The sequence below is a fragment of the Aulostomus chinensis genome, chromosome 3 (genome assembly GCF_037954235.1).
Source record: "Aulostomus chinensis isolate RoL2024-O1b breed Wild chromosome 3, RoL_Achi_v1.0, whole genome shotgun sequence".
NCBI classification, from domain to species: domain Eukaryota; kingdom Metazoa; phylum Chordata; class Actinopteri; order Syngnathiformes; family Aulostomidae; genus Aulostomus; species Aulostomus chinensis.
In genome coordinates, this window is record NC_141322.1 from 23968542 (window position 1) to 23985396 (window position 16855).

Here is a 16855-nt window from a genome sequence, read left to right on the forward strand (position 1 = left end):
GAGGCCTAAATCCCTTGAATTTCTTTTTTGTTTTTAAGATGTGAAAACTTTGTGTGTACATTGTTGACTTAAGGACTCAGATGTTATAATGTTAACAGTATCTGCTATGAATTCAGTGTATGAGTAACAATAGGTGTTAAAATGCAAAGAGTGGCAGCTGATGTATGAAGTATGCTACCACCTAGAGGAGAATCATGTGTATTACTTGATTTTAATTGAGCACTTGTAGGGGATAGAGGGCGGCATGGCTCAGAGGTAGAATGGCCGTCTAGCAACCGAAGGGTCACCGGTTCGATCCTCCCCTCCGGTGACCATGTCAAGTATCCTTGAGCAAGAAACTTAGGTCTCCACAGTCCGTCCAATCATAATCTGAGCCAGAGTCCTTCTCGTGCAGGATTCCCTTTCTGTGTTTCCACAGATGCGTTCCTTTGCCGGACAGCATTGAAGGAACCAAATACAACAACAGGAGATTTATCAATAAACTGAAGTACATTTGCAGGTTGATCTCATAGCCAACAAGAACAGAGGGCGCTAAAGTGAGCAAATCCTGTCTCAGAGTTCATACAAGCAGACACAGGCTTGGGAATTATGAACATGTCCTTTATTCATGTAACATCTTCTGGAAAATCCTATTTCTCTGCTGGTCAGATGCAGTAGTAGCCAGTTTCTGAACATAATCTCATGTAACGGCCTGAATTGTCCTGTTATTTTAATATGACAGTATTATTGATATATTTTTGTATTGTTATTATGCATGTTTTTAGCCGTATTACTTTATTTTCTTTTATTCAACATTATTAAGATGTTATTTTATTCTGGTTGAGGCTTCAGATAAGCGCACAGCATTTTCTGCCACTCCCTTCACTGAATATTTCTGTTATTTGTTTATTACGAAGCTAAACTAAACTAAACTACGGTAAACCAAACCAAACCAAACCAAACTAAACTAAACTAAACTAAACTAAACTAAACTGTCATGACATTTGTAATACTTGTGTGACCAGCTCCTCTTTCTGTTGTGGTAAACATGTATTTTGTCCGTGGTTCTTTAATCCAGCTGCTCTCCAGGATAAACTCTCCTCATCTGTCTGATGGACTTGAGTTGGACAAAACTCTGTGCTGTGAGCGTAGCACTCTGTTGCTAATTATTGCTCATGTGACGTTCACAAGGTCATTAGTAACATATGTCATGTAATACCACAAGTAGCAAGATGATGATGTTTGATGCTGATAAAATAACAGAACCCACTCAGTCAGAAATGCCTCACGGACACATCGCTGTGTTCCGTGTTGGGTTCGTAGGTGTTTGCCACCAGCGCTCGTAGGAAAGATTGTAAGAGATTGTTCTGTTGTTCACAGGTAAACCAGTGCAACCGCTGGGAATCAGCCAGTTACTGTGGCCTGTAGATTGCGAAGAGCTTCCTGGTGTGAGAGCGCAGCCGTAACACAGAGGGTCAGAGGGTCCGTGCCAGGGTGGGACCATTGTTAGCACTTGTGTTGGGGACTTTGCCGTCAACTTTCCACCAAGATTCAAGCTATGACTTCTTCAACTGTCTGTCTGGGTTCATTAGAGAGCCGCAGTCGCATTTTTGTGTCATTGATGACCTTTATGTGTTTTGCCGTGAGCTTCTTTCCCTTTGACGTATTTGTGTTTGTGTATGTGTGTGTGTGTTTGCGTATATTTTTGTGTGTACCAGTCCGTCTGTCTGCTCTACACAGAAAGTGTGTGTGATTTGTGTTGCAAACAGTCTGCATGCATACATGTGAGAGCTAAAGGGGAAAAAGCCACAGGGGCGTTGCTAGGAAAACAAACCCCTCCTCCGATCACCAGAAGGTGAGCTGAGCACGACCCGACATCTGGAACGCTGTCTAAATGTTTATCAATCAGGAGATTTCAATGATGTTGCAGCTGCCATACGGTTTGACCAGACTGTCCCCAGATGCTTTCCAGAAATCAAAAAAGATTTTGAAATTCATCACTGTTCTTAAAAAATAATTAATTGTACCATAACTGCTATAAAAAATAGCAGCTGAATGTGAAATCTGCTTTAATTCAACAAACTTCCAGCAGGCGTAGAGCGTTATACTTCCTAAAGGGGGTCACAAGTCTCCAGCAGCTTTATTTTAGTGGGTCTGAACTGACAAACTTAGGAGTAGTGCACTGCCCAATCGTCCTTTTTGTCTCCACTGACAGAACGTTTATCGCATGATGAATAATTGAAGCCGAACGATGAGTGATGACAGTAGTTAACAAATCTAAACTGAGATGGTTTTCGGGGTCAAACAAAGCTGCGAAACTGCTGGATCTATGTTGCTCTTGGAGGTTCACAGGCCCTCTGAACTGACCGGTACAAGGACGCTGGAGGTACCAGGGCTACAGTTTTTGTGAGGACTCCTCATCTTTAAGTCATGGTCATTTTTAGGTGATTCTTTATGAGGGAAAACGAGTTGAGATTGAGTCCTGGGGGCAGTATCTCAGGGGCAGAGGCTTTGCTTTGGGACTTCAGAACCCACGTGTGACTGAGACTTTGGCATGGCAGAGTTTGACTCACATGCCCCAAAGTCAGTAGGCAGTAGATCTCCCCAAGACTAACAAATTAGCCTAGAGTAGGAGAAATGTGTAGTATTTTATGCATTTCTGACACCTTAGAATTTAAAAACACTAATTACTTACTGATTTTTGTAGACAATGTCGTAAAAGGGATTTTTGATATCTCGCAAGGTGTTGAAAAGGAAAATAAAAAAAATTATATTCAATTTCAAAGTTTTTCCACAAATCAAGTGTTATCTTTTAACCCCACTGTGGTCTAATCTGGCCCTAATTGTTTGATTGAGGTCGTAGCCTGAAGACATCCAGGTGCCAAAACTGACTCATAGTAGCAACATGACTTACTGGAAACAGGAAGCGAACCAATGACCAACATGCATCGATTTACATGAGTTTTGCATCGTGTGGTTTGTTGAACTGGTTTGCCACATGATGCCAGACAGGAAGTGTTAATAGGAAAGTTAGCATTGTATCACCAAACATAGATACTGAGTTGCCAATCCTGTCGTAGTGTAACCTCTTTGAATTGTGTCCAGATGAGTAAAATGGAGCGTCAATAGTCATGTTAATCTTGCGTGAATACACTCAATAAGTCACGTGGTGATTTTTTTTTGCAGAACTCTCATATACATATTGTCTGGATTGCATAACTTCGTCCCTCCTGTGGTGCAGTCAGGAAGTCCCCCTGTAAAGGTCAAAGGTTAGCATTTCCAGGTTGGCCAAGTCCTACTTATCTACACCCAACTGCTTATCCATTAGACAGTCTGTTAACACAAGACACAGTGGAGAGAATAACAACATTGATGCATGAATGTCATGCTTTGCCAAATTCTTCCCTTTGCTGGCGCCTGACTGAGTCAGACTGTTGGATTTTTGGGCCTTTAAACTCCTTGTAGGCCAGTCAGAGATTGTGTGTGACAATTATTATTTTAAGTCCTGACCTGGATTGTGAAGTGTCTGAGGAAGGTGTTTGGCCACCGTCAGCTTCCTCAACAGCTTCAAACTAAAGCGTCTTTGCATGGACCTCCGCTGGGTGGATGGACACTAATATCGCTCCTTTGATGCTGCGGTGGTGGTGGTGGTGGTGGTGGCAGAGACAGACGCCTCACTTCAGAGGAGGATGCTTTGTGTCTCCGCCCTTTCTTGAAGGATTTTTCAATTATTTTCTATCTACTATGTCAAAATGCAACCGAAGATGCTACAGAGGAAGTCTAGTTCTCCCCATCACCCACTCACGCCCTGCGCAGAACTCTGAAGAGGTTTGCAGGACAAGGTTACCATGTGTGGTCCTTATTAAACTTGCGCAGCTTCTAGTATTGTCAGTGGATATTTTAATAACTTAATAAATATGAAATTGACGATTCATTTTGGATGGACAGGTTGACAATAGTTTTACTTCAAAGAGGGCGCCTCTCCCATTCTGTACCTCTGCTCCGTGACGCTTCGGGCAATCACATGATCCGACCCTGCTTCATTCCAGATGCGTCAAGTGGAGGCAAGGAGAAAACCGGAAACGTTGAAAGCGTAACTTCAAACTAAAAACCCGATTGAGCCCCTGGTTTAGGTAAGAGAGGGGACTGATGTCACTTCATGTGTGCGTGCATGACCCCAACCCCCCCCCCCCTTTTTTTTTCCTTTATGTTCTGGTGATATTTGTGGATCTGAGATTTCAAATGTTGCAAGTGCAAAGATATAGTTGTTTTAATAAGTTTGGGTATTACAATAATATTTATGATCTCTGATTAAGTAATTTAAGATTTCCCAGAAGGCCTTTTTGAACATCCAGTGTTTTGGAATCCACAACACATCAGGCACAAATAAATAACAAAGCAAGTGTAACAAATTTTGAATTACGTTGTCATAGATCAACTATGGGTTTTGGTTGGTTTCACACAAGGAAAAAAAATGTCAATATGGACTATAGAAAATAATAGTGTCAGTCTTTGATGGCATTACCCTGACAAAGCTATAAATTACATAAAGGAAAAAAATACTTTGCAAATTGAAGCGTACTGGTATCTCCTGATTGAAACAGAATTATATAAGTCAAGACAACAATAATTTTAGAAATAAATCAAGACAAAAAAAATTTATTGTGCCTTATTAATCAATGTATCAATTAACTAGAAGTTTGTTCCCCCTTTAATTTGTTTTTCAAGCACTTTGCATTTGACCTTAAAGGAGTCATTCTCTACTCTCCTCCCCTTTATCACAACTGTTCAACGGAACAAATCTCTCCCTCTTCATCTACATGTGGTCATCGAGATCTCTCTGAGGAGACTTTCACTCGAAAAAGAACATTTTTGAGGGAGAGAAATGTTTAAAATTTGTAGAACACAAGGCTCCATCAGGGTAAGCGCTGAAGCTTGGACAGATTTACACCACAATGTAATAGGTTGTTCTGTGGCCCCAGTTACACCCCAACCCCCCACTAAGAACAACTTGAGAGTGCATCCATTCCTCCAAAAATCAATGTAAAAATGCAACTATACCCATGAAAAAATGTACCCTTGTTTTGATGTTTCTGTTTTTAGTTTGTTTTTTGCTTCATGCAACTGTGTATTTGTCTGTGTATCTAGTGTATAAACGTATGATAAATGAAAATTTTATTAAAAAAAAAAAGAAAAGACAAAAGGGATCCTGCAAAAAAATAAATAAATCAGCAAAGCAAAACGAAACGTCCCCCCATGACGCGTCCACTACACTTTATTGTGAAAGTTGCAAACGGAAGTGCACCTTTTCCTCCCGGTGAGCTTGACCGCCGTTCGTCGTTCCCAGGGTTCCGTGAGAGCCGTTTGCCCCACCCCACCTCTTCAACGCTATCTATCTCAATGTACAATTCTCAGAGAAAAAGGGGGCAAAAATAATTCTGAGTAACACCGCAAAAGAGACAATTCTCGCTTCCCCGACGGCTTCCTCGGAGCAGGCGCGACCCCTCGGCGGCGAAAAGAACTGTCTCGCCGCTGGATCAGTGATTGAAAACAACGCGGTACGTTCATGTATCATGCACATGTAACGTTAACCATAATCTACCATACGGATTCAAAGGGAATACAAAAAACTGAGAGACTTGACAGCGGGCTGTACCTGCGCCAAGAGGGGGGAATAACGGAGGATTTCACCATATATCACCTGGATATTGCGTTTTATTCAAGGACACCGAGCTGCCGAAAGCCGACGTTGTTGGTCCCGAGAAGCTTTCCGATGTGAGGAGAAATACAAATTAACGTTACAGGGAGAAAAAAGGACGGAGAAGGGGCCTTTTTTGGGGTCTGGTCAAAACCCTCCGTAAAAGCAGCACCAGCTTCTGTTGACGGGGAGAGGATATAATTTTGACATCGGCCAAAAAAACACAACAACAACAAAAAAAACAAAAAACAACAACCACAGCAACAACAACAAAAAAAAGCCCAGGATATTATTGATAAGGTTGCTAACATTGACGACGACAACCCCTGAAAAACGGGGTGTAATGTGACGGATTTGAAAGACTGTTGTGCTCGAGAAAGAAGCTCCGGTGTAGCCTGATGATTCACATGCCGTCATTTTAAGAGGAAATATTTATTTTATTTTAATTTTTTTGGGGGGGGGGATATTTATCAACCCGCTTTATTTAGGCCGAGAACGGATTGCAATCAGCCCCTTGAAAAAAACAAAACAAAACCAACAACAAAAAACAAAAACGTTAAATATATATTTATAATAATAAAAAGGTTGTGAAAACGGGGGCTGTTGGTTGTAAATGGAAATGAATTGAAAGGCAGTGTGAGGTATCTGCCGAAGATGGGCACCGGAGGAGACATTTGCTAAGAAAAGAAAGCATCAGCGTGAAGATTTATTTTTCTGAAGGCAGCGTTTAATTTATGATAAGGAAGCAGGTTCACTTCTTGCAAAGCTGGAAATTTCACATCTCCTCTCATATCCATGTTGATGACTTCATTGCGGATTAACAGTGAAAAAACCCAGGAATCAAGCCCCTCTCCTGACTGATCTCTGGTGGTACAGTTTCCAGCAAGTATCCACATCCATCCATCCGTCTTGTGCCTGGTGGAGTCCTCCTGTTTTAACATCTGGCAACATCAATGTCACCCATTTTGAGCCAGGTGTTCCTCCGTTGGGCAAGTCTAGGAATTTAGGAGTGATTGATTTTTCTTCTAATCAACACCCTCCCCTTCCTCCCTCCCTGCACCCACTCACCCGACCAACCACCCTGCCTCCCCTCCAACCTTTCACTGGGTTTTTGGGAAGATGGGCTGTCTTGGCAATAGTAAGACCGAAGACCAACGAAATGAGGAGAAGGCACAGAGGGAAGCCAACAAAAAGATAGAGAAGCAACTCCAAAAAGACAAACAGATATACCGGGCAACTCACCGGCTACTACTATTAGGTAGGTTTTGTCAAGTTTATCATTAATTAAGAAATATCTCTATGTATGTGTGTGTGTTTTGTGACGAAATGTTCCCCTCGTAAAATTATTTTCCACTGTCTTTTTGTTTTGTTTTGTTTTGTTTTTTTGCAAATGTAACGGCTATTGTTTCAGATTGTACCTGTGAATAAACTTCCTCTGCCTGCATCAACAAATGATGCAATGACATGATGTCACTACACCGGCGGGGTCACCGTGTCTTGTAGATACGGGACAGTTTCGAGAAGCAGGCCCCGTCTATTGCATCCGTTGCACATGATTACGGAACATGTGAGAGACGGAGCGCAGGCACCCTCCATTTGTGTGAAGGCAGCACACACAGACGCCTTGCAGAGGCCACCAGTAGGCATTTAGCATGGGTGTTGCTTTCATCTGTGCGCCGTGTAGGGGATGTGGATCTGTCCTTTAGCCCCTTAAACTTTATCTTTCATGCTAATTGCAGTCAAACCTTGGCATCACCTTTACAGACCACCTACTCTGAGATATTAATGGTTGTAAACTCTACAGGCGGCTCTATATTTGTATGTCATAAACCTATTTGTAGCTCTGTCAGGCGTCAATGCCATGATACTGTATGGACCTTAAGGCCATGACCACTATCCTGCTAAGCCGCTTGGAGTACGATGAGCAAATTAGGGTTACTATCAGGATTACTAGCTTCCCTTCAATGACTGTGCCGTTTATTCTAATCTGAAACTGATCCCAGATTTGTGCACTTAACTCAAAATAGCATCCCTGAAGTCGACCTCCGAGTGTCTGCAGCAGGAGATGTTATGGTCTGGCTTCTTTCAGGTTCAATCTGACAGGATTAATGACACGTTTAGAACTTTTGCTCTCTATGGTTTAAACCATTTATGGCACCAGAATTGTAGCAGGAGACATTTCTTCGATGTTGTTTGCCATCTTCACGAGAGAGTGAGTTGATCTCGTCTAGACTGAGTCTGAGGTTCCTCAGATTTGAAGGCAGCGGACAGGAGCTTTCAAGATGATTTCACCTGGATCTTTGATTGGCTGATTCGTCCTGCCTGCGCGCTAGTCCAGTTATTTAACATTTATAAAGGAATTGCAGTATTTCTCAGACATTGGTACCAAAACTGGAATGGCACAGATTAAGCAGGTCTGGTAGCGTTCTACCTAAAGCCTTGAAGTTCAAATATATCCGGCTTCAGGCTCTTGGAACTGGTCTGACCTTCCACCAGCACTCTCCCTAAACCCGGGTCCTCCACATCCAGTTTTAATCAGGTTCTAACTATAAATCACCAGTTCAGTTGGAACCACATTGTGTTTTCTTTGTGAATTTTCCTGCTTCAGAACACCTGACTCAATTCCCTCTCTCTCCTCTCTCTGCTCTCAGGGGCCGGTGAATCCGGGAAAAGCACGATAGTCAAACAGATGCGAATATTGCACGTCAATGGCTTCAACGCAGAGTGAGTTACTTTCTTTCTTTTATGTAACATGAACGCCTGCAGCACATTTGATTCACTAAACAACTACGCACAGTGTATGCATAGGGTTTTTTTTAAATTTTTTTTGGTACTTTTATTTCAAGAGAATTGGCAAACTTTTAAGTGGAGCTCATAAGGATTGGTGGTTTTTGTGCTGAACTCATAAGAGAGCTGATAATTATTACTGAATTTATAATATACATATGACAGAGGTGATGTCAAATAAAACTGATGGCACACGATTACAGGGAACCATTGTCTGTAGTTCAGCTTAATTGTCAACTGTGTGGAAACTTTTGCTTCAGCACAACTTTAAAACCCCTCACAAGACAGTTGCGGAGATGGACAACGTCAGCAGAGAACAGGACAGAAGAGACTGGAACCAGTCAGTTCTCAAAAGTTCTCAACAGTCAAATACATTTTAGATGTGCATGTGATGACATGCAGTTATTTCACTTTCACTTAACACTGTTGGTTTGTGTGTCTGCTAAATCGGGTGTAATGGCCAAGTTTGATTCTTCGGGTTCTGGATTAGTGGTTGGATGGAAGACGCAAACGTCACCACGGAAACATTGCATTCAAGTAGCAGTCGCTCTTCACGTCCTCTCAGCCGCCAGCTTTCCCAGTAACATGAGCGGCATCTGAACCGCTCGATAAACATTAGCAGTGCTACTTGCTTGTCCTTCATCCTCCCCTTCATTAGTTCCTAATTCTTCACCAGTTATTGGGCTTTCTGAAGGAACTTCTGACACCCGTCCGATGTAGCTACATAGCAACATAGATTAGCAAGTGGACCAGCGAGACAACGAGAGACCAGAACTAATCGGTACACACTGTTGGACGGTTGGGTCAACTACAGCTGTTCTACATGTGGTTATTGGTCAAAATATCATGCGTTAATAATGTCACAAAAAATATGACTTCCTTTTAATCATGTCAGTCATATCGCAATTCCAGTGTCATTCATATAAATCGCAATTTGGTATTTTTTCCAAATCGTTCAGCTCTAATTTATTTAAACCACTTGAAACTTAAACATTGTAGATGGTGATTAAATATTGTCTCGTACAGCAGCAACACCCAGCTTCTTCCGTTGGCTTTGAAAGATCAGTTCTTGTCGTTGTTTTAATAAACAGTCCATAATGCTTTAATGAGGTAAATGAAATAAAATGTATTGGATAGATATCTTGAATGTTTTGGCGTAAATACTTCAGTTACAAGACACAAGAAGAATGCTTTATCTGTTTCAGGTTTTCCTGGAAACATTGCCCTGGGCGTTTTCAAGCCACAACGTCTTATGAATTTCCTAAAACCCGATCCCAAGTTGATGCAATGGAAACAAAAGTCACATTTTTCTATTCTTACTCATCGGTTTCCTAGAAAGGGGTTTGGGGGTAGAAGCATCATCATGTGCTTATTTTTGGGTCACGTTGAACAGATGCTCCTCACAGATCCAGGCGCTGCGGTGTAATGACAAATCCACGCTCGGCCGTGACTCCTGTCGCGCTCGACTCAGGGGTTTGTCGTACTCTTCTTCACATTGGAGGGTTTGGCCTCGCTGGGTTTCCCGCGGTGGTACAGGGCAGTGGCAGCCAGTGCTGGAAGAGGAGGATGAGGACAGTGATAAAAGAAAGCAATGCAAAGAAAGGGTGGAATGAGGAATTCAGTCTTTCTTCGGTCAAACTGCTGTCGCTCGATGGAGTTCATGTTGCTTGAAAACTCAGAGATGAAGTTTTGATCAAATAATGATGGGCACGTTTTCCTGTTTTAGTTTTATTGCCCGGGAAGTAATAGAAAAATCAATCAGTGGACTAATAAGTATTGACAATCGTTCTTCCATATACAACTCTATTGCAAAACCAGAGAATCAAGGTCCTCTTTTATTTTAATCACTAATCCACAGCATGGAACGTCTTCATTTGTCCTCATTTTAATCCCCAAATAGTTCATCAGTTTAAGTCGGTGTCAGTTGAGAAATTATCACATACAACATTAGTCATCTGCAGATTTTCTCAGCTTGATTGAAAGTGTCGTTTGACTCTCTGAACCCCGTGTGGTGTGTTGCAGTGTCCAAGAATGATATAAAACATGGAACACAAGCAAGTCCTCAGACTGTCGTACCAGAGAGACATCTGAGTTCTAGTATGACTTGAAACAAATCATCAGAGTATAAAAGTATGTGATTTTCTGTTCAGCAGTCATAGATGATGGATAATCCCCCAGGCCCCACGCCATCATTTCTCAGAGTATTGGTTCTAAGAATTTCCTGGGATTTTTTTTTTGTTTTTTTTTTTGTATTTTTTAAATTTGATTTTAATCTTTAAAATAAGATGTGAGCTGTGATTGAGAGGTCCGCGAGTAGGCAAACAATTATGGTGATGATATAGATTATCCTCTTTTGAGAGTTCAGGCTTCATTAGCACAGAACTGTAAGAACTATGAACACTATTAAACCCTTTGTACCTAAATTGTCCTGTTAAAGATGAGCCTGAGTGCTGTACAGGCTCAGAATATAGTGATGCTCATGTAAAGTCACTCTACATCAACATGAGCCCATTATTAAAAGTTTTGTTGTTTTGTTTTTTTTACATTATGAATCTTTATCTTTGTATATTATTCCCATAAAGAAGTTTTTTTTTAGTTTTGTACCAATACAACAACCATTCATTTAAAGACTATTGAGCTTACTCACTCACCCCCTCGCTCTTTTTAGAGTGTAAATCAGTCTCCCTGCAAACGAGTTGTCTTTGTTCCCGGTTACTGAAAGACTTTCCGCTCAGACGTTAGACCTTTACTACGCACAGTTGCTAGGTAGGTAGTTAGCAAACTAAGCTTAACTGCCATGCAAGAACTTCTGTTTGTCATTACAGTGATAAATGGATGAAAATGGGGAACACATTGTATACGGTTATATTTAGAATCTTTACTTTGTGCACGATGGGTTATAGACAACAACCCTGTACGATGAACATTTTTCTGTTTAAGCCATCCACATCACACACACACACACACACACACACACACACACACACCACCACCACTACTCTTGTTTTCTCCTCAATAAATGTCATTGCCACAACTAAAACGTGCTCTGCTGTTGCACTTGTTCAGCGAATCGAATGTATCAGTGCACGTGGAGCAGCCGTCAGCTACTGATTCTGGTATAATCGATCTCCTCCAGGTCTACACAGAGGCCCTGGAGTTCATGTTTAAGTTCATGTCACACAGCATATTTATAAAAACCCACTGGAAAAAGTTGTTGAACAGATCATTTGAATAAACGTAATGTTTGCTCGTGCAGCTGGCTTATCTATATTTGGATTTACAGCCATATACATGCACTTTTAGGAAATGTTTTATTAGCAGGTAAACAAAGCGACTGTCATGGTTGTTAACCCTCTTAGCTCGAGCTGGTTATGCACTGCGCTTACTGTTTTTTTTTTATGGAAAAATAAATAACAGACTCTTCTTTGTTCTTCACAGGGAGAAAAAACAGAAAATACATGATATTAAAAACAACATTAAAGAAGCTATAGAGGTAAGAAATCTTTTTTTTTTTTTGAGTTTTAAATGATGTTTTGGAACAGCTTGTCATGTTTCTATCCCAGAAAGTAGCAATGGTAGGCATTTGCTTTTTTTTTCAGGCCTTTTTTTTAACTTTGTAACAAAACTCAAGAAAAACCTGCCAAAAATTTCAGTTTTTGTTGTTTTTCACTAAGATTGGAATTATCTTAAAGCTTTTGAAGAAGTGAGAAATGAACACGGAGCAACCCTTTACCTTCAAAATGAATGCGTAGTTATTAATTATTATGTAGTGAAGATATAAAGTCTATCATCCCTCTTCACTCATGTTGTCCTGTGTGAGAGCCTGTCTTTATCAAAATGGTCACATTATCTTTTCTTCCTCTGTTTTCTCCATCCAGACCATTGTGGCTGCCATGCCTTCACTCACACCGCCATGCCAGTTAGCCTCCCCAGCAAACCAATCCCGAGTCGATTATGTTACGAACCAAGTAAACCAGAAGGATTTTGAGTTTCCTTCGGTAAGCTGCACCCTGTTTCAGTTAGATGCACACACTCTCTGACATGTGTCGGTGTTTCCATCGAAGTTTGTTTCTTTCTTCTCTCGAGTGCTGCGCTCACACCAATAACCACATCTAGCTGAAAGGTTTGTTTCATCATGGTACAACGTCGTATTACTGGACAGTTTAGCATAAGTGAATCAACCGGTATGAACAAAACTCACAGCAGTGTTGATGCCAGTGTTACCTGCAGGTCTTTTAATGGCATATTCATTTAAAAGTGAAAAATAAAAGGTGGCAAATTAAATTCAATACCTGCTTTGCTGTTGTAATTTCCTTGTCAGATACCACACGGACAACGCAGGTCAACTCAATTTTTTTTTTTTTTTTGTTGTTGTGTAGTTGATATTAAATCAGTGGTAATTGCATGTCTTTCACATGACCCAGGGAAGCCTGCGGGTATCCTGAGTAGGCGCTCTGTGGGTGAGTTAGGGACCACACACACACACACACACACACACACACACACACACACACACACACAGCAGCCTCGATGAGTCCGCCTGGTGTGTGTCTGCGCAGTGACTCAGTAATTAGCAGGTGTGCTCCCACTTAGGAGCCTGTCAATTGAATGAGCGTCTCACCTGAGAGATCCACATGGCCTATTAACGCTGATTGTCTGTAATAAGGCTAAATGTGCCTGGTGGGACCTGGCCCTCTCAAACACACAGGCTCCGGTGGGGATTCCCCTCGGGCTGCACACTGCTCCCTCGGCCTCTCAGGGAGTCGCTGTAGGTCCCGCTGCCAGACCATTTATTTATCTGTTTACTGACGCTATCTTGTGGTGTTTAAAACTGATGCTGTAGATTAGTCGATCAAAAATATTTTACATTGTTTTGGTCTGCTCATCCCGATAGCTTTTGATGTTAATCCTGCTGTATACTGCGGTTGCTAGGGGATGTAATCTCTGCTGTGTCTGTTTCATTTGAATAATGTGTGGCTGGTGTTATTCCTAATTTACGCCCTCATGTCTTGACAAATATGAAGTTTTTGCTGAGTTTGTGACACAGTGGAGTTGCAGTCGCAATGTAGTAACAGGTCATTCAAAGGTGCCTCTGTCGTTGTCCCACTATGCCCCTTTCAGCTGGTTACAATCCAAACAAATTAGTAAGAGGCATCCTTGGTGGATGTGGGCTTAAATTCAAGGATTGTTATAAAAAAAAAAGTGTATACATGCCAGAGTAATTTGATTCCCAACCACATGATCTAGGTATGCCAGTCCAACTTTGAAAAGTACGGCTTCAGTCAGCTAACATTTTAAAATTGATTCAAAGTCCAGTTTTAGTTGGACGAACACAATAACTCAACCTTTTCTGACATTTGTGCGTACAAACATCATGGAGATGTGCTGAGTCATGATCAAGGAGATTCTCTGCAGTTAAGGAGATAGAGAGTGGCCACTGGAGTTGTTCAGGGTTTCGGTCTCGCTGAGTAAACTCAAGCACCGACAACTGAAACTGTCCTCCTGTACGACATTCGGAGTGAAAGCATTTCCTCTGCTGCATGTAACATTCAAATGAGTCTGTTGGTCAGTCATCAAATCATGGAAATGAAGTTCCTCTGATGTAAAAACTGAGTGATGTTAGATTAGATAGGACTGTGTGATGCTGCCACTGAAAGTAAACTCCCTGGTTGACTGTTGAATCAAGTATTGGATAATTTACTCTTCCCTTGTGCGGCTCTTCATTATTAACAAAAATCAGGCAAACGAATGCTTTTCAAGCCCCGTTAGTGTCAAATTTATATAAAGTCATGTTCAGTTCACCTGGAATTTTCCACATGATGTACATTTAAGTCCAACTGAAGCGTGTTTATGGACTAATTCCTTTTTACTAGTTTGATGAGTCCTGTCTGGATCAAGTGAAACGGGACGTTAATAAAATATAGATGTGATTCTGTCAGACATCAGAAGCTCCCTATCTTTTTTTTTTTTTTTTTTTTTAAGATCGTTAAATAGCTTTTGAAACGTTTATCTAGAATAAATTTTTGTAACTGCCTTTTTTGTTTCTGCCAGCACAATCATATCAGTATTTGAACAGGTAATTTTTGCCGTGCAGATTTGTTTTTAGCAGCTGAGTTTCCAGCCAAGAGTGTGTATATTTGTGTGTAAGCAAAAGGAAGTCTCCTGATATTGTCTCTGTAACGTCATGGCAAGTTTCTCATGCGGGCCTATCTGAAGCTGACCCTTCCCTCGGGCGGTCTGTCACTAGACCTCTATTCTACTGTTGATGGAGGGAAGACCAGCACTCACACATAGGCCTGACACAAAGTCTTCTGTTTTTTGTTTTTTTTTGTATTTTAATTTTTTGTATTATGGGATATGGAGGGTGCTTTTGGAGTAATACTAAACAGTGATGTCAGCATAATGCTTGCTGGTTACTTAAAAACTGCTGTTATTGAAACATCAACTCTCAGCAGCAAAGTCTGGATGAGTTTGAACCAAATCTGCCTGTTGATGTGAATCGGTTGCTGTTCCGGAAGAGAGTAGAGTAGAAAACTATCTGATGGGCACAGCCTCACTCCTCCACCGCCGCCTCCTCCTCCTCCTCCTCGGCCTGCTCCCCCTTGCCTGTCCTGAGGGCCTATTGGAAACCAGTTGGACTGGTTGACTGTGCTGTTAGCGGGGGAGGAAAAGTGAGTGAGAGAGAGAAAAGAACAAGACCTGTTGATTTTCCTGGATTTGTGTGACTGTTATATTCGCTTTTTATTCGCATTAAGGCCTTTTCTGTATATTGATGTGGCACTAGTCATACACGCGTGTAGATGTTCTGTTCCGAGAGAAGCTACAATAATCTGGAATTGCTCATTTTACATTGCGTTTTTTTTCTTTTTTGACCTTACTTTGTAATACGGTTCTCTTCTGTCGTGGGCATCACCAAGTACCATGGTAGTTTTCATGTAGTTGTTAGTTTGTAAAATTGTTGCTGTGAACATGAACATGCCACCACCTCACACACTTCGCCACACACGCGCTGCCTATTGAGTGTGTAAATAAAGCCAGCAGGAGCTCTTCGTCGTGACGCTCCTCATCCTCTTATCACACCACAGACAAGTTCACCAAGACGAAGCTTCAGTATAAAAATGAACCGCCAAAGATCTTCCATTTTTAAATGTTGAGATTGATGCGGTCACGTCTTCACGGTGTGGTTTCGTCAGTCCAGTTGCTGTAAAAACATGACTACTGCAGTGACACTCGTGCGCACTGAGGAGCTGCTGTTCAGCTGGCTCTTTTCATTCCTTCAATATTCACCGGCTGCTTTACATCAACCATTTAAGGTTGAACGTGTGCGTGTCGAGGGCTGGACGTGAGGTGCGCACATTTCCAGGTGTTGAACGTGTGTGCGCTCTGTCTTATAAATTGGGATATTTTTGTCTGCGTGCAGTTCCTTTTTCATCCTTACGCCATCTGCACTCAGCTGTCTTGCGCACATTTTTATAAATGAGGCCCCAGACCTGAAGGAGCTCAGCGTGGAGCTGCTGCAATACTGCTAGTTTTCAGTGGTTCTCAAGTATCTCAGCCATGTAGCCCTCTGAAGTATCCTGGTCAGTTTCCTAATCTTGTAAAAATCCGACAGTTAAATGGCACTGACCGAAACCTCCTTTCGCTCTCAGCTGAGGTTTTAGGGAGTACACATTGTAACGCTATGTCTCATAATGGCTTATTTGTGCTTGACTGCATTGTATTTGACCAAGTAAAGATCATAGTGAGGAGATAGGCCCCTATGTAGGGACAGCTAAGCTTTGTGTCAGTACAAAGCTCTCCATTTCTTCATGAACCCAGTGAACTGTTGTATTTCCTGCCTCTGCCAGAGCCCTGCTCATCTACTGCTGCTCTCCGAATTGGCCTTAAACTCCAAACTAAGCAGGGGAGTATCACTGCCCCTCTCCCGCTCTCTCTCTCTCTCTCTCTCTCTCTCTCTCTCTCTCTCTCTCTCTCCCTCTCTCTCTCTCTCCCTCCCTCCCCTCTGTCCTTAAACTCTTTTCATCCATCAAGAGCCAAAAAGTAATTCAATGTTAACCGAGGGACCCGGGCTCTACCAACCGTTCTGCTTTGTTGTGAATGCCCCACGCAGCCACAACTTTTATATTTATTACCTGCCACCCATTTCTTTCATGCTGTATGCAGCGTTATTTTGGTCTGAACAATTTTTAGAATTATATAAGCCCTATTTAAACCATCTATAGTCTGTGGTCTAAAGGGCACAAGTGAACTAGGGGCCTGCCCAATCCATTCAGATTAGTTTAAAAATACTTAAACCGGGCACAAATTTAGGTGCGCAGCAGAAAGGGGTTGCAAATGAATCATAGGTACTTTTTGGACGTACCTTAATGAAACCCATCAGATTGCTATGTC

The 16855-nt window shown here is 41.7% G+C and overlaps 1 protein-coding gene across 1 annotated transcript in view; it reads left to right on the plus strand.

Annotated features, from left to right (window-relative positions):
* The first annotated feature begins 5309 nt into the window (after nt 1-5309).
* LOC147268343 (guanine nucleotide-binding protein G(s) subunit alpha-like) overlaps nt 5310-16855 on the plus strand; it is a 28163-nt gene continuing 16617 nt past the window's right edge. The window contains exons 1-4 of the mRNA XM_086199856.1: nt 5310-6935; nt 8329-8401; nt 11903-11957; nt 12343-12462. Coding sequence (XP_086055982.1) covers nt 6797-6935; nt 8329-8401; nt 11903-11957; nt 12343-12462 — 387 coding nt within the window. The 5' untranslated portion in view covers nt 5310-6796. The remainder of the gene's footprint in view (nt 6936-8328; nt 8402-11902; nt 11958-12342; nt 12463-16855) is intronic.